This window comes from Apiospora marii (genome assembly GCF_038362585.1).
Source record: "Apiospora marii strain CBS 49790 chromosome Unknown utg000002l_segment0_segment0, whole genome shotgun sequence".
Classification (NCBI taxonomy): Eukaryota; Fungi; Ascomycota; class Sordariomycetes; order Amphisphaeriales; family Apiosporaceae; genus Apiospora; species Apiospora marii.
In genome coordinates, this window is record NW_027117373.1 from 420814 (window position 1) to 437847 (window position 17034).

The 17034-nt window shown below is 53.5% G+C and overlaps 7 protein-coding genes across 7 annotated transcripts; 3 read left to right on the forward strand and 4 right to left on the reverse strand.

Moving 5' to 3' along the window:
• Window positions 1-187: 187 nt before the first annotated feature.
• PG985_001833 (uncharacterized protein) lies at window positions 188-520 on the reverse strand (the record flags this gene model as incomplete). The annotated part of the gene is made up of 2 exons (XM_066821602.1): window positions 188-336; window positions 400-520. 2 exons carry the CDS (start codon window positions 518-520, stop codon window positions 188-190), a joined length of 270 nt encoding a protein of 89 aa, XP_066689034.1.
• A 571-nt stretch (window positions 521-1091) lies between these two features.
• Window positions 1092-1403, forward strand: PG985_001834 (uncharacterized protein; the record flags this gene model as incomplete). Its single annotated transcript, XM_066821603.1, has 1 exon — window positions 1092-1403. The coding sequence occupies one exon, from the start codon at window positions 1092-1094 to the stop codon at window positions 1401-1403; it is 312 nt and encodes a 103-aa protein (XP_066689035.1).
• Window positions 1404-3390: 1987 nt separating this feature from the next.
• On the reverse strand, window positions 3391-5668 carry PG985_001835 (H+/oligopeptide symporter; the record flags this gene model as incomplete). Its single annotated transcript, XM_066821604.1, has 3 exons — window positions 3391-3700; window positions 3774-4821; window positions 4888-5668. Coding segments are annotated over 3 exons (2139 nt in total), but the record flags the coding sequence as incomplete, so codon positions are not given.
• A 1708-nt stretch (window positions 5669-7376) lies between these two features.
• Window positions 7377-8054, reverse strand: PG985_001836 (uncharacterized protein; the record flags this gene model as incomplete). Its single annotated transcript, XM_066821605.1, has 1 exon — window positions 7377-8054. The coding sequence occupies one exon, from the start codon at window positions 8052-8054 to the stop codon at window positions 7377-7379; it is 678 nt and encodes a 225-aa protein (XP_066689037.1).
• A 1760-nt stretch (window positions 8055-9814) lies between these two features.
• Window positions 9815-11419, forward strand: PG985_001837 (uncharacterized protein; the record flags this gene model as incomplete). The annotated part of the gene is made up of 2 exons (XM_066821606.1): window positions 9815-10662; window positions 10858-11419. 2 exons carry the CDS (start codon window positions 9815-9817, stop codon window positions 11417-11419), a joined length of 1410 nt encoding a protein of 469 aa, XP_066689038.1.
• A 1431-nt stretch (window positions 11420-12850) lies between these two features.
• On the forward strand, window positions 12851-14578 carry PG985_001838 (FAD binding domain protein; the record flags this gene model as incomplete). The annotated part of the gene is made up of 4 exons (XM_066821607.1): window positions 12851-13155; window positions 13225-13496; window positions 13574-13950; window positions 14045-14578. The coding sequence occupies 4 exons, from the start codon at window positions 12851-12853 to the stop codon at window positions 14576-14578; spliced, it is 1488 nt and encodes a 495-aa protein (XP_066689039.1).
• A 310-nt stretch (window positions 14579-14888) lies between these two features.
• On the reverse strand, window positions 14889-16817 carry PG985_001839 (uncharacterized protein; the record flags this gene model as incomplete). Its single annotated transcript, XM_066821608.1, has 1 exon — window positions 14889-16817. The coding sequence occupies one exon, from the start codon at window positions 16815-16817 to the stop codon at window positions 14889-14891; it is 1929 nt and encodes a 642-aa protein (XP_066689040.1).
• Window positions 16818-17034: the final 217 nt, after the last annotated feature.

The window sequence follows — 17034 nt, forward strand, 5'->3', positions numbered from 1 at the left end:
TCGACGTGTACAATTCATGATCAGTTGACAGACGTTTGCTGTGGATACGCCCGTGAATAAAGCATTCGGATCGTGCAAAGCGATTACAGATGTATTAGATTAATGTTGGACAAGACATTTGATAGCCAGAAGTTTGGCGTCACACAATGACGCGACCGTAACCATCCCTCTCTTAGACTGGCAACATCTAGTTGCTCCCGGGGCCTTTGGTGCCTCCCATGGCATTCTGAACGTTGCCGCCGATGGCGCCTCCCGTAGTGAACTGCTTGCCGATCATACCGTCTTTGGCCAGTGGGCCGCCAACGGCGGCGGCGGTTCCGCCAACTACTCCATGTTCTAAGGGCGCGAAATGGGGTCAGCAAGCTGGTGACATGTACAGTGATGCGGGGGTAGACGTACCGGTGAATTGTTTGCCAACGGCTCCCTGCGCGTCAAAGGCCTTGGGCTTGTCGTCGCCGACGCCCGCGGTGGCGGGGGTCGTGGTAGATGAGGCCATGCCGCCTTGTCCGGGTTGAGGCATGTTGATTGGGTGTGAGGGTTTGCGGGTGGGTTGGGATGAAATTTGAGCGTTGGAAGAATAGTCTGAATGAATGGACAGTTATGCGTGATAGGAGATGATTTGATACGAATTCGGGAGGAAGAAATAAGGTGACTTTCCAGGTCTTAAGTAACAAAGCAATTGCCGTTTCCTACTGGTGACGATGGCTGAGGTCGTGGTGATGCGTACAAACTAGCCCGCGCCCCACATGCCAGTCCGCGGTCGATGAGGTCATAATGAAGCATCGATTACTGCCCCGATCCGGAGCCGCATGTGACTCTATAATTGGCCAACCTAGCCAACTGCTTCAAGGCGGGCACTTGCACGTGTTTCTTACTCATAATGCACTATTTGATATGGCTTTAATCCACTGAGCCAACGGTTATTGGTACGGCTTTGATTACCTAAGGTCCTCACTTCTTACCCCTGAGAAGCTACACAGCACCACCTTACCACTTACCATATTGTAAGATGTCGTTCGCGAGTCCATCAATGATAACACATGCCTTTTCAAAAACACCTGACTAGTTGCGGACCTTATCTCACAGCGCCAATGCCCAATACAGAACCCCAAGCCCCACGAGCCCGCCCCTTTTGCGCCTCCTCTAATACGTGGCGCCGCCGCGCTCTCTTCGTTGGTCTGGACATGGGGCTCGGGTGCGTCGTAGCTTGCATTGCTCCACAGGCACCGCCCCTTGGTCGGCAGGCAGTCGCGGAACTCCGCCCGCCAGCTCTCACGGCCAGCCTCGTCGGATCCGGCCGCTCCGTCGTCATCACGGCACCACGTGAAGCAGCCGGCCTCGACCGAACGCCAATGTCAGTTGTCCACATCGTGCAACGTTCTGCAAATTGCGTGTCCGATTAAGCGGGTATTGTATCTGATGTATCTACCAGCCGATTAGAAATGAGTAGAAGCCGTTGGTCGAGTATCCTCGCATGTGATCGTTAGACCCGGTGACATACGTTCAGCAGCCCTAGATGATGCCTCCAGAGACATAGACAAACATAAGGAAAGTGGAGATAAATTGAAATTACTCAAGAGTAGCTAAAATATTGAAAGTCCTCAAAGAGTAAGTAAACATGGTCCGAATCACCCCTCCTTTCAAACCTCAGATTTGCGCCCCCTACCCCTTTTCTTCAAACAGGCCACCAGATGTGCTTCATGCAGCACCTTGCTGGGGACATGGTGGTTGCAACGCCTGCAGTGAAAGGTGCCACGGTCTGATTTCTTGCACGTCCGTAAATGTCGCTTGTGGAGATCCTTCCGGAAGTCAGACTTCCCACAAGCACACTCGTAGTCGGCCGCACTGGTATTGGTAACGCCACCACCGATGTCATTAATCCTGTGTATCGATGTCTTGTAGTGTCGCTCTAGATCGCGTTTCGTTTCAAAGGCTTGGCGGGCACAACCCTTTTCGCAGGCGAAGTTGTGTTTCGAGACGATATGACGACCCAGGCTGTGGGAAGAAAACAGGTGTTTGCAGTAGGGGCAGGTCACCGGGAGTTCATGGTCGATGACCGTCGCTGAAGGTTGCAGGTCTAGCGACGACACTAAATCCACTGGGTACTCGTGCGGGAATACCTCCGTAGTTGAAAGGGTGGTCCAGGACTGCGGGCTGCACCGTTGGTCGTGCGATGAGCCATCATTTATTGAAATTGACGAAGAATATGAGTGGCTCAAGTACGCCGAGTCTGAAGTTAAGGTGTCGAAAGGCTGGAGCTCCAGATCCGTGGCCTCGCTCTGTTCAAAAACTGTGCTCGTTTGGGATTCGGTCCAGCTCTCAGTTCCGTGCTGGTACCCATCTAGCGGTGGTTTTAAGCCATCGAAAATAAATGGGAGGTGAAATAGGAATGCTTCGGCATCAAAGTCGTAGCCCGACGAAGCATCAAATCCGAATGTGATTGCCCATTGTGAGTCGGGAAATTCGTCACTTGTGAATAATCCCGAAATAGCAGATCGCCCGGTCGAAGACCGGGTAACCTGTAGATATAATGCTAGGGTGAAGAAGGTCGATTAAATGAGTAAACTCGTTCCAGCACAAGCCCAGAACGCAATCCCGCACTTGACGGTTGGGTCGAATATTGTAGCCCCTGTCGCCAATGGAGCTTGCACAAAAGTTGGTTGTGGACTAGTAGGACAGCATTGTGACAACTGGCTTAAATTTATAAGAGCTTCGAACTCGATTGTCAGCTTTTGAGAGAGAACAGAGTAATGTTAGTTTGAGGCACACGACTTACGTTTCAGTATGGGTGTTTTTGTTTTTCTGTCAAATAAATAGAAGAGTTAAATGTCGTAAGCGGGAGACGAGTCTTATTTATAGAGGCGACCTTCTATTTACAAATGTGCCATTGCGCAGGCCGCGTATTCCAATGACCAAATCCACCTGATTTTCCATTCTTGGCCTCAACCATAGCGGTGTTGATTGGTGGCCTCTCAGGGTTCGCGTCCACCTTGCCAGTACGCCTCGTTGCCTCGTTTCGGCAGTTGGATTAATACCTGAATTACGCCTGCCAAGGGTTGTCAGTCAGCCTTAACACCAAAACTCCTCACACACCTCATCTGATATGATATTTAATTAGCCGGCAATTGACACGAGGAATACACGAACATAGCACATCGATGATCTTAACAAGTCTTACAAATAGAGGACGGGCGATTGAATGAGACTGCATTCACAGTACACTGCACTGGGCGTGCAAGAAATACGTAGGTACCATGTTAAAACTGCACAGATTCACTACATTATCACCATCAAGTTGTATGGTACTATGAGGAAGTAAGGCACACAAATATCTAAACACCCTGTCATGCTCATTCAGCACTACTGGAGCCAGATGCTTCAAAGTTCCCATCAGCTCCCCGTCTTCCCCACCCCCTTCTCCTCCGCCAGCATCGGCTGCTGGCGGTGGGCGCGCTCAAGATCACTATCAACGTCCGAGTCGCGCTTCATGTCGCCAAAGTCGGTGTTGATGACGAACTCCTCCTTGTCGATGTGGCGGAAGGTGACGTAGAAGATGATGGCCAGGACGAAGCCGGCGATGGTAGGGCCCGCGAAGCACCAGATGAGGTAAGGGTCCCTGACGGCGGGGGCGGTGGCCAGGCCGATGATGGCCTGGATGGCGGTCATGAAGAGGTTGATGGAGGCGACGAGGCCTTTCATGCTGTTTTGGGGTGAGGCGTTAGTAGGTGTTTACATTGGGTTGGAAATATAGTATGCAGGGAACGGTGACTTACTTCTTGGGGGATCGGCTGTAGGCGATGCCGTAGGCGGTGACGTTGATGAAGACCTCGGAGCAGGCCCCCAGAATGACGGGAATGGAGTAGAGCTCGATCTTGACCGACGACAGGGGGTTCGTGCCCTCAGGAACGATGTCGGCGCAAGTGGTGGCATTGTACCCACAGGGCGAAGTCTGGTAGACACGGTACTGCAGCACCGAATACCCGACAGACCCGAACGTGGCGAGCAGGAAGCCGAAGGTCATGCGGGAGATGGGCCCCCAGTGGATGTTGAAGCGGCGCAGCAGGGGGTAGATGACGTGGTTCAGCAGCGGGACGGTGAAGATGATGGCGACCGAGTTGAGGTTGTCGAGCAGGTCGTTGGGCATGCCGCTGTTCTCCATGCCGGCCGTGAGGGCGTTGCCGGCGGCGCCGAGGCCCGTGTCGTTGATCTGGAAGATGGGCTGGAAGATGAAGATGCCGCAGGCCTGGAAGGTGCGCCGCACGTCGTCGACGAAGACGTCGTCGTAGCCGTACTTCTTGGTGCTGCCGGCGGCGAGGCGCACGCTCGGCTTGCCGGCCTCCCAGAAGCCCTTCTTGCCGATGCTCTTGAGCCCGCCGTGCGTCAGGATGTCGCCCAGCACCTTGAAGACGTTGCCCAGGTCGGAGCCGCCCGGGGGCTGCTTGACCAGGCGCGAGTTGAGGTACCACAGCAGCGGCGGCAGCATCAGGTAGAGGATGGTGGGGATCAGGTAGGCGGCCCAGTAGCCGACGCCCTTGGCCAGGTACGTGGTGGCGATGCCGGTGGCGGCGCCGACGTTGACCAGCAGATAGAACCACAGCATGACGCTGTTGATGGACTCCTCGGGGTCGACGATGACCTTCTCGCCCTTCTTGTCCGTGATGACGTGGGCCACCTTGTGGGGCGACTGGTCCATGACGGTGGGCGAGATGTTGGGCTTGAACTGCGCCGCGCCGACCGAGAGCAGGTAGAGGGAAAAGGCGAACGGGCCGATGGCCTTGCCCGACTGCAGTACTGGAGGCAGAGCAGAGATGATCATGATGACTGTTTAGGATCAGCAGGGTGCCATTATACTGTAAGCCCTCGTGTGTGGAAGTGACTTGTACTTACTGTGGGCAACACCGCAGATGGCCACGCCCCAGCAGATCATCTTGAACCGACCGTATTTGGTATCGGCGAGCCACCCGAAGAAGATGGGCAAGGCGTACGACAAGAACTTGAAAGCCTCTGTCATGGCGCTGGCGGTGGAGGACCCCATGCCCAGAGCACCCGCACCGTACTTGGAGCTGAGGGAGCCGGCGGCGCCGGTGCCGGGCCCGTCGGGCGGGAGGGGCGCGCGGATGAAGTTCTTGTAGACCTGGTTGCAGCCGTAGTAGGAGGCGCGCTCGGCGAACTCGACGGCGCAGAGGTAGTAGCACGACGCGGGCATCTTGCCGGCTACGCGGCGCAGCGTCGACTTCTCCTCGGCCGTCGGCAGGATCAGCCCGTGGAACGTCTCCCGCTCCTCCTTGGTGCCCGCCAGCTGCACCTGCTGCACCTCTTTGGCGTCGCCAATGACGGCCTCTACGGCGTCGCCATCGTGCGCGTGCACGTCGCCGACCGGGTTCCGCCCGGTGAGGGTCGTGCTAGTATCTATGTCATTCATCAGTAAACATTTATTTTGGCAAAGTGAGCATCTATGTCTTCCGGTTGACACACTCAATCGAGTGGCTACCAATGCATATATGGACACATGGGGAAACTCACCCATTGTGGACGAAGCACCCTGCTGGCTCTCTGGTCGAGACTTCAAACTAGCTAGGCTCAGCGCAGTTCCGGGGCGAACGAGGCGAGATGAGGGCTGGAGTAGAGAGGCGATCTGAGAAGCAAACAGCGACGGGCCGGGTATAAGTACTGCAGCAGCAGTCCATGGCTAACGTTACATTCTCTCTCAGCTGCATGCGCCAAGATCCAGGACTCGGCTTACCACCTACATGGCCCAATCCAGCAGCTTCCTTTATCAGCAAAAACGCACCATGTCGTCTACCAGAGACCCGGGGCTCTGGGTGAGACTGCTGAAAGCGTGATGATTTATGGCCCGATAGAGCCCAATCTCCGTGGTGCTGTGGCCAATCGCCACCGGCCGAGAATACAATCGAGCTTTCTATCGCACACGCACGGTTCCCCGGTTGGGAGAGAGATCCGGTGCCTATTGGCCTTGGCCCTGCTTGGCGTAATCCATGGAGACGGGGGTGGGGAAAACGGCTTTAACCCAGATAGGGAGCTCGTCACCCTCACCCGGCTTGGCACAGCAGCGCCAAGGCTGGGCGGAGAGATACCCAAGCCTGCTGTTTGCTGGCCATGGGGCTGGCCAAGGCGACCTTTGGATAGATGCAGAAGGTGTGAGACAGTTGGTTCACGGAAATCATGACAGGCACAACGTAAGAGTGGGTGGTCATGTGCTCGTTTATACGAAGCCCTTGTTGGAATTCTTCTAGAACAGATAACGTAACGCCGCGACTGGCCGATTGACGAAGGAGTTTAGATACTTGCAGCGTGTATGTGTAACGCGAGGAGACGAGAGAGGCAGAGAGGCTGGTCAAGAGGAGAGGGGAGCGCTTGTCTCGGGCTGCTGGCGGGGTGGTAGCACAAAGTGGCACGTTGCAGAATTGCTTTTTCGGCCGAAGTTAATTGAGAGTCGTTTTGCACGTATTTACTTGCCCATGTGGCCGATTGATCCATCTAGCCTGCAGACAGAACCTAGGACAAGAACGAGGAAAGGGTCCAACCAGAGATAGAGGCGCACTTTGGGTTTGTTTCGTTTCGTTTCGGGGCTCCCGCATTGCATCGGGCTTCCCTTATCAAACATGCTCCTTGCCTCAAGGGGCTGCGGCGCAATCGACCTCACTTCATGGTCTGTCTTATTCAAGGGATACAATTCGTAATGCCAACCAATGGTGTTGTGCCGCTTCCCGTGCTTCTCTGCTGGTGACTCGCGCCTGTCAGCACGGAGAGTGCTCCCAAAATCCCATTGGAGGCAATGGTGTTAGCTTACCCGGTCGCTGACCGTATCCACCCGCAATCAATTTCGAGACACCGACTGGCAACGACAATACTCTATGGAATTCAGAGAAACGCATTGCACTTCGAGCATCCATACTTGGATGCGGCTTAAAACATATCCGGGCAAACCATCATGTCAAGCTTTGAGCCAAGGGGGCCGAGAGATGCCAAAGATCAAGCCAAGGTTCTGTCAAGCTTCACAAGCAAGCTTGACTTCGCGCCGACATGTTTGGCTGGCAAACATGTCTTGGTCGCGTCTTGGCTGATAAGGGTGATGAGGGGTGCCAGGGAGCCAATGAAAGGGCATGGCGCAATTGGCTATCAGGGTTGCGAGATCCCAGCAGAGATCCCAGCTCCAGCCCCCGGACCGTCACGTGATGCGTTCGAGCAATTCAATTTGCAACCGGCTGACCAACTTCCAACCGAGACACACCACCGATTGAAATTCTTTCGAACTGGAAAAAGAGAACGTGTATCTGGTATTGCGCTATGTAAAAAACGAGTGAAAATCTTGCTATTCTTAAATGAATCTGGCGCACGAGTGAACCTTCCCTCGTTCACTTCTGAATCCTCCGAAACTCCCACAGCACCCCGCCGTGCATCCGGCGGATCAAGTGCCGCCCGTCTCCGGCGATGTCGACCACCTGCAGCGCCGCCGCCCAGTACGGCGTCAGCAGCTGGTAGCCGCCGTGGGGGTGCGGCCGCGCCACGAACGTCTCCCAGGCGCGGAAGCTGCCGGACCGGGCGTGGATGGCGTCGAAGCCGTTGTGGCCCAGGTACCGCCCCGACGCCGAGTTGAGGAAGCCGTAGTAGTTCTGGCTGTGCGCGAGCCACCACGTGTTCCACGGCGTCGAGGCCGCCTCCTGGCCCCGCGACGCCGTCTCCATCGTCTCGGCGGCGGCGGGGGCGAGGTAGACTTCGCCGGTGACGGGGTCCAGGGTGAGGGGGCGCCCCGTCGCCTTCTCGAGGATCATGTAGGTGAAGCAGGGCCACGGGACCGTGTCGTCCCAGGCGTGGTCCGTCAGAGCGCGGGGCTCGTCGACGTCAGACGGCTCCGGGGCCACGCTGGAGAGAACGCTGAAGGTGACGCTGGCTGCGTCGTCGCTTGTGTCGGAGCCATTGTCCTCCTCGGGCTCCGGGTCACATTGAACGCCCACCGACTTGTTAGGGGCGATGATGGACTCAGCGGTGGCGTCCGTGATGTCCCAGGTGCGGCATCGTGCTCGATTGCCCATGGTCGGACGATGCTGTCGTCTCTTGCCGATGCGATACGGTGGAGCGGTCAAAACGATGGCGGCGATTCCAAAAAACGGGGTCTCTCCTCCAGAAATGGGGCAGGCCAAGTGGGAACGGATCGGACCAATAACAAATTGACTTGGGTTCAACAATCGTTTAAAACAGAACACTGTCGGTGCACTTTGAATGAGGTAAGACAACGACACTCTGCTCCTCTCCTCCGTTCGCCAGAGATTTTTTTCTTCTTCTTCCTCCTCTTCGTTCTGGCGGTGGGCCATGGCCCGTTCGCTGGATGGTATGCTGTCTTGCGTGGCACCGCCAGTTATTGGCGGCCTCTGCATGAGGCCCACCTGCCTTTGACGCCCAATGAAACGCCAACTCAACTCGGTCTAGTTGCGAGAGCCTGCAGGTCGCTTTGTGGAAACTCTCCGCTTCTTCGATATCTTGTCGCGGCAGCAAGCAGATATCATGGGAGGCATTCGATGGGCGCGAGGCGATAAGGGCGAGGTGTGTTATCAGTGTCTGAACTCGGCTTTCGTTGCTTTTTTGTCTTCTTGCATTGATGATACTGCCGTTTTTTGCTGCTCTGAGATCTTACTTCGTGCATCAAGTCACAGCTTCAACTCGCGGTTGATGCTCTAACCGTTGCCCTCGAAGAGCCAAGAGTTGAACACTTACACGAATACTTTCACCTTTTATCGATAGATATCAAATTTGACCAGAGCCACTTAGGCAATTGATGTGAACTCCATATTGAGGCAGTATGTAAGGTCACCAACCTGGAGTCGTCCACCTAACTTCGAGACTTGGCTATTTAGCATTACCCAGACATATGTTGACAATCACTGGATCTTACTTGGATTTTATCAGCCACAATATTCAGCCCAACGTAATCTCTTTGTTCGCTTAGTATGCCAACCCCGCCGTCCTCTTTGTCCTGGTGTTGGTTTCCACACTCTTTCACCCTCCCAAAAAGTTAGCAACGCTATCACGGATTGGACCAAAACCATGGATGACCAGAAGCAATTTTGTGCTTTCTGTTCCGAAATCGATTTCTCCCGCCTCCAGTGTCCGACTCGAGCTCAACTAGAGGCTTTGGGTGAGGGCGATCCACCACCCGACGGCCACCTCTTCACAACTGATAGATCAAGCTGGAGCCTTGGACTGCAAATTCGCATAGACCGGGAAGTGAATTGCCAGTTTTGCGCTGCGATTCGTCGCGTCCTGCTGCAGTACCCGAAAATCACGGCAACATGGGGAACCCGTGATCGCAATGATGTTGCTTGCATAGCGAGGGTGGACCCCAGAGCCCAAATAGGACCGCCGGTGGGAGTGAAATGGGATAAACCCTGTCCAAACACTCTTAATACCCTGACCGTGTTCTGGGTCGTCCCCTCAGACGGCATATGTCACACAAAGCCAGGTCCTATTCCTTTCGCGATGACTAGAGACAACGTGTTATGCATTTGTTATGGCCTCTTTCAGGTTGGTGAGCGGGATCCTTGTCAAAACAAATCCCAATACCCATTTGCCCTGAAGCATGTGCGAAGCGCTTTGGATCTCGATTTGTCTAAAGAATGGCTCTCGGAATGCTTAACGGCACACGCCAGTTGTAGGGAACCGATCATAAGTGATGATAGGTCAGCGCTCATTCCCAGTACTATGTCATTCATTGTTCACCTCTGCGCTGACATTTCATACAAATAGCAAGCTCGATTTGTTTCGTTTCATAAACGTTCAAGACAATAACATTGTTGAGATGAGAGGAACCAACCTCCAGTCGTTCCGCTACGTAGCCTTGAGTTACGTTTGGGGAGGACCACAAGCATTTTGTCTGAAGGGCGATAATATTCTCGATCTCCAGGCACGAGGGTCTTTACAAGACACACCAAACACAATCCGGGACGCCATGACTGTCGCGTTTAGACTAGGATTCAATTACATTTATGTCGACGCGTTCTGCATCATCCAAGACGACAACAAAGACAAGCGGGAACAGCTATCCATCATGGGCAAAATATATGCCAATGCTACTCTATGCATTGTTGCTGCATCGGGAGATACCGCCTATTCAGGTCTACCTGGCCTTTCGTCCCCTAGGACACCAGGAATCGAGGTACTTCTTCCTGGGTGCAACATTAAACTCGTCACTCCTCTTTCACATTACCCAACTGTCCACCATGGAACAAATATCCAGGTAGGATATACAACGGGCTACGCTTGGTCAGAACGCGGATGGACTTTCCAAGAACGGGCCCTGTCGAGGCGCTCACTCATCTTCACAGAAGGCCAGGCTCTGTGGCATTGCAAACAGACGCAGAAGGAGGAGGAAGCCCCGAAGAAGACGCACCTGGCGGAGAGAGTCTTCGAATTTGTTTCCATTGATGATGTTCCGCTTCTATGCAGTACACCGGGAACGGTCCACCTCGATCCTCTTAATCAATGGCTGTCATTGGTGAGAAACTTTGTGCGGAGGCAATTTGGCTTCCCTGGAGATTCGCACGACGCCATCGCTGGGACACTTGAGTACTTCCAGGAGAAACACCATTTCAACTTCCTTTGGGCTCTCCCACAAAGGGACTTCGGGCTGCACTTGCTCTGGCACGGGTTTGTTGCCTGCCGACGGCGAGATTGTTTGACAACCATGCCGCAAACGTCCTTGAATACCCGTGTACCATTTCCAAGCTGGACTTGGCTTGGGTGGTCATTGGGCGCCATCGGCTTTGCCAGTACGAGAATCCAGTGGGTAAATCCCACCCATCCTACAAAAATATGCCTGATCTAATGCATGCCTTTCGCTAGACACGAACACATTGAGATTCGACATTATGTTTTGAAGAACTCTCCATTGAGGCTGGAGGCAGTCGATGACTCAAATACAACCAGTGCCGGAACCAGTTGGAACACGCTTACACTGGAGGAGATCGCGGGAGAAGATGGTCCGTGTGCCACGCATGAGCTATGCCAAGTCCCTGACGACCAATATCTCATCTTCCGAGCCGAGATCGCAACATTCCACGTCAAAGTGCGCAAGCTTGACAACAAGCACCAGGCTTCACAGAGCCCAGGTATGTATCAAAGGTACATAATCGACGATGCAGGCCACGAAGTCGGCTGGTTCTGGGACGAGTATGAGGTTTCAGCGGCAGAGAGAGCGCCAACAGTGTGTAATCTGGCCAAGATTGTCACTTCTGTGGATCAATGGCGAGGCAGCCTTGTCGAAGGGGGTGATAGAAGTGCTGTGTTATCATTGGAGATGATGAGAAGGCCAGATGGGGTCTCCACGCGGTTGGGTGTTGCTATGATAGCCAAACAGTATTGGCTTCAGGCCGAGCGTCGCATGGAGCTTGTGGTGTTAAATTGATACTGACAGCTCTTGTCTTTGATCGCGCGTTGGGAAATTCAGTATGAGATGGTTTCACGAGTTGCCCAGGTGGAAAATGCGGTGTCGCTTGTCAGTTTAGTAATAGAAGACCGCGGTTCTAACGACTGTGACTTACCGTGGATTGGTTAGAGACATGATCGATTCTGCTTGACGGGCGCATCTCAGGGAGATTTTCCTTCACATTGGCTTGGGATATAGTGGCCATGTGTCTTTGATATCTGTTATACGATACTGTTACTTGAAGGTCTTGCTGTGTCAGTATCCTCGTTGGTAATTCAATGTGACGCCCATTCAATGCTTGACTGCTCTGCTCATGACAAGTGCGAGAATCCGGTAGTTAGTGAGGAAAAGTGTGCATTATCATCACTGCCCTATCCTGACCTGAACTGGTATAATATGGGTTGCACTTACACCGCCACGCCTCGGAGATCAAATCGGGTATGTTTGTCGTCAGCGTCGAACCTCAGCCAATCCGACGCCATGACGAACTTGGCGCTAATTTTCGGGTTGAAGCCCTCGACGGATTCGATGGAGCCAGTGTTGGCCTCCTACAGCGACGGGAGAGTCGGGGGTTGAGTGGCACGTTGGCCTGGTGCCCGAGGGGGTAGTCACATACAAAGTGGACCAGATTGCTTCAATTGGCCCGTTGTCCTATTGCACACAGTCAGAATATTTGGCCGCGTCAACATGAGCGGGATGCCTGTTTACCGATTTTGTGGAAGCCGGTCAGGTGCACTTTAACAACCAAGGCTGGTTGCAGCGGAGGGAAAATCTGAGGGGCCATATTGTTGAGCCTGTCTGAGGCTGGGCTTACTGCGTAGTGGGAGTTTGAAAGGTCACCAGGTGGGATTGTATGGCGGCGTATTGGCTCTCCAGCGAGGAGGATTGAGGTCCTATCAGCTCAGCTGAGAGATCGTCTAAGATGACTTTGGTGATAAGTTTCCGAGTCCACCACCCACGCACGTTACCACATGCAGCACTTGGGATGCGCACCCCAGCACGGCCTCCGGGCCGAAGTGGGTGGACTGTGTAGCAAGGAGACGTCACCTTCGGAGCACGAGCTTGTCCCACCGTCAGCGGCATCTGACGGACGGGAGAAAGTGTTTTCAACTAAAAAAGGAAGCGCCTACGCAGGCAGAAGCGCGTCTTGCGGCCAATTGCGGCGTCGGACCGAGCTCTGTAGCCGCCATCTTACCTAATACCATGGACGTTCGCAGACTCACCACCTGATGCCTTTAACCACGTGGATCTCGGTTTCACCGACTGCGGTCATTGGTGGAGAGTATTTACATTTATTTATTTAAGCGCAGGTTATGGAGAATAAATAAACGTGCAATCATCTGCATGAAGGGCTATGATCGTCGACTTCTCCCTTGCTCAATCTAGTTTCAATCCCATAGAGCGGCGGCAATGAGTTCCATTAAAGGCGAACCCCCCTTTCGTGTCATCATCGTAGGTGGTGGAGTGGCGGGGCTCACCGCAGCCCACTGTCTGCACCAAGCCGGCATCGACTATGTGATTCTCGAGCGAGGCCAGTTCGCGCCGGCGTTGGGTGCCAGCATTGCCTTGTATCCCCAAGGGACGCGCATTCTCGAACAGATAGGCTGTCTCGATGCGGTGGAGGAGGTCTGCAAGCCTCTGGGTAAGAGCCTCTCCATCCTCCCCAGCGGAAAGGTCATTTTGCGTAGCGACACATATGACTATGTCCGAAAGAGGTCAGTAGATATGAAGACCAGTCATTCGGAAATTCCAGAGAACACGTGTATCTAACGTTTTGAGTAAAGCTTCGGATATCCAATTTCCGTTCTGGACCGGAGACGCTTTTTGGATATTCTATACCACCACCTCCCGGATAAGAGCAAGGCGAAAGCGGGCTCCGAGGTATGCGACGTGATTGACACCAGCTCGGGAGTCAAAGTCATGCTCAAAGACGGGAGCACGGAGGAAGGAGACATGGTTCTGGGCTGCGATGGCGTACACAGTCTCGTCAGAAGTCTGATGTGGCGAAACGCAAATCTGAAGGTGCCCGGTCTGATATCCGCTACCGAGAAAACAAGTAAGTCTTGCCTCCAGCACAGCGCTACGGCAGTATAGGCCTCTCGTTCTAACCAGCACTCCCCATCCACATCACAGGTCTTTACTGTGACTGGACGGTCCTGGTCGGCTTTTCACCGTGGCAGAAAGGCTGGGGTCTAGGTGACTACGACACGGCCGTGCATCACCAGACGGGAAAGTCGATACTCGTCATGGGAGGCAAGCAACACATCTACTGGTTCATCTTCTTCCGCAACGACCAACGACGGACCTGGCCCGTCACGAGCCCGCGCTACACCGAACAAGATGTTCTCCGCCGGGCCAACGAGTGCGCGTCTTGGGCCGTGTCCGACACCATGGTGTTTGGCGAGCTGTGGAAGCAGCGCTCGCGCGCAGAGCTCGTCAATGTCGAAGAGGGATTGTTTGAGCACATGTACTTCGGTCGCACAGTGCTTGCGGGAGACTCGGTGGCCAAGGTATGTGCTGTGTAACGACTGCCCACCCCCTTCTGCGCCTCCCCACTCTGTTCGTGGAACCGACTTGGTAACACACGAGCTTGTCGTTCCACAGATGACTCCCAACCTGGGCCTCGGCGGCAACACGGCGATTGAGAGCGTCGCCTCGCTGGTGAACCTTCTCCACGCGGCCGTGCAGCAAGCCGGCTCGGGCTCCAAGCCGGGTCCCGAAGCCGTCGAGAAGCTGCTTTCCGACTACCAGGCCGAGCGGCGACCACGGGTCAAGGAGGCGTTTGACCTCTCCAAGTCCGTTACGCGCTTTCAGGCACGAGACAGCCCTTTCCACTATGCTATGGCACATCTAGCGCCGTATTTGCCCGATGCGTCGTTGGCCAACATGGTCAAACCCTTTATCCGCGCCGCAGTCAAGCTTGACTTCGTAACTGCGACTGGCAACCGCCAAGGGACGGTGCCTTGGGATACCCAGGTCGCCTCAAAGCCGGCATTAGCCAGAAGAAAGCATCAAAAGGGGGATGGGACCGGTTCCAGCTCATGGGGCTCGAACTCCGCCATGGGAGGATATGCAGTTCTGGGTTTTGTTTTGTTCTGTTCGCTGTATGCCTACCTAGGCCATAGAGATGCTCCCTGATAGGGCCCGGATCTCTGAAGAAATTGCGTTAGAACACTTGAATTGGGGAATACAATGAGTCTGGGCTAAAGAGATAGTTTGCCAGACACCACGCTAAAATTCGTTTTCTACATCAATGGCCACAGGCATACATTGAATGCAGGATTAGACAATGAGGCCAACGCCTTTGAAATCTAATAACATTTACAGTGGCGTTTCATGAGCGTCATAGGGGCTATATTTGTCGTCTATCTCTGGCAATACCATACTCGGAAGCCCCGGAGAGATCTTCATTACCAACTCCGTAACATGGTAGTTGAAAGTAATTCCATCAAGAGAGACTGATTCGCTTTAAGACACTAACGGGACGCCATCCTTTTTCTTCTGAGCTACCATAGTCGTACCTGTTCGGTTTCGGTAGCGGTAAATCATTGAGAGCTACTTCAACTCTCTCAGCGAGATCGCAGTCACATGTAGGAACACCCCAAATGAATCGTCCCACAATGCGCTTGTCCTTGACCAAGACTCCTGCCCCGCCTGGCAGGGAAAAGCGGTATTTAAGGCCAGGTAGTCGATACGCTTGAGCGTGTGAGATGTGCTGCTCATCCCGGAACATTGCGACCCGGAGTAGGAAATGTTCACCACAGAGCTGGCATTTTACAACCACAACTCCACTGGCGTCCCCTAGATGCACAGTTCCTCCGTGACCGTTGAGATATCCCAGAGGGGTGTCAGTCGCCCCTGGAGAACTGCGACTGCGTAGTTTTGTAGCATCCGCTATCCAATCCACCTCTTGGTCCGTGAAGTGAAATCCTGAAGCGCAAGCAGTTTCGAGATGAGCCTGAAATTGATCGCATAGGCCCAGAGTTTCGAGACGTTGCATCGTTGCGTCGAATGGAAGGGAATAAAGCCTTGTAAGAGTCTTGACAAATACACGCAGATTGCTTCCACTCTTACTTATGGTGAGATTAAACAGTCCAGGGAGAAACTCCATGTTACCCTGGTGGTTAGGTAGTCGCTCGATGAATGTGACACGGCCAAGGTTTTCGGCTGTCATTATAATGTTGTCTAGTTCAGAGGCAGGTTTGCTGAACTTTGGAGGGTGTTGTTCTTCGCCCAACGCGTACGGAATAAGGTCCAGGTAGCCGTAGGATTGTGCATCGATGTCGCTGAGATGCAGTAATGCTGAAGCTGGAACCATCATAAGAGGGCTGTAGTCTCCGAGGAGGATACATTTCCGGGCGATTTGTGATAAAGCCGTAGTCGTGTCTTGGCTAAGATCTGACTCCGTGAGATCGATCTGCAATATTCCAAGTAGTCCATGGAAGAAATCACGAGGGATCGTGACACACCTACTCGCAAGCAACTCGTAGGCATTGCCAAAGATCGTATGTCGTCCCCGCAGATTCTGCTCTCGAACTACTTCCAAAGCCCCCAACTGCCATGGAACCAGATTGTATCCCATGCCGACCATCTTTTCTATTGTCTGGTTTCTCCCCATCTCAATACTCTGCTTTCTCCACGTCTCGATAAGCTCAGGTAGTAGAGGTACGTTGGTGGAGTGTCGTGGAAGCAATGTGTAATCCTTCAACATGGTGCGCAAGTCGTTGCTTTGCGTGTATTCCATGGCTGTCCAAACTCGGCTGAACCATCTCGAATTGCAAAACGCGCTCACAGCTCGGCATACCTCGTAGTTTGAAGTACCGTGACGCAAAGAATCCGCATTCTTCGGTTCGCCGTCAGCCAGGTATGCAACGGTCAACGTCGCTTTGCCGTATATTTGAGGGATGCACTGGATGATTCGATTCTTCGTCTGGCTCAGCCATTGTGGGACGCTGATGTAGTCGTGCCAAACTTCCAAAGGCAGACCAGCCTTGGCTAATCCGAGACATATCTTGACCGGTGTCTCCTGCACCACTTGAGCCACCGATGCCACAGAAGCATTGGCCTCATTCCTGCGATACTGAAGTTCCGCAACACCTGGATGCCATACATGAGATATAGCAGCGTATTGCACTGACTCAAAAAGGCAGCTGAAATGGCGATGGTATACCGTAATAGTCTCGGAGAGCGTTGGGACATGGAGTCGCTGTGCGCAAGGCCTATCACTCGACATCAAACTCGCAAGAGAGAATGTGCGAGCAAGACCATCTTCAGGGCGGATTCGATGATTGCACTGGGAACAGCACAAGTTTTCAACGTCTATTCCAGCCAAAATAGATCGAATTTTGGCAGACGATTCTGCCTCATCGGCCTTCATAGTGGTGGTTGATGTAGGCAGACTCAGCCGGAAGAAGATGCTGCCACTTAGGCAACCACTTTGAAGAATAACGTGTCTGGCTGATCAAAAGGGCTTCCGGACAACTCAGGCATAAAGCAATGATTGATGCAGAGTTTCTGACGACAATTTGACAGCAACACTCGTTGTGCATAGTAGGTCGAATCGAGTATGGACTTTATATGAGTGCCTGGCCTCT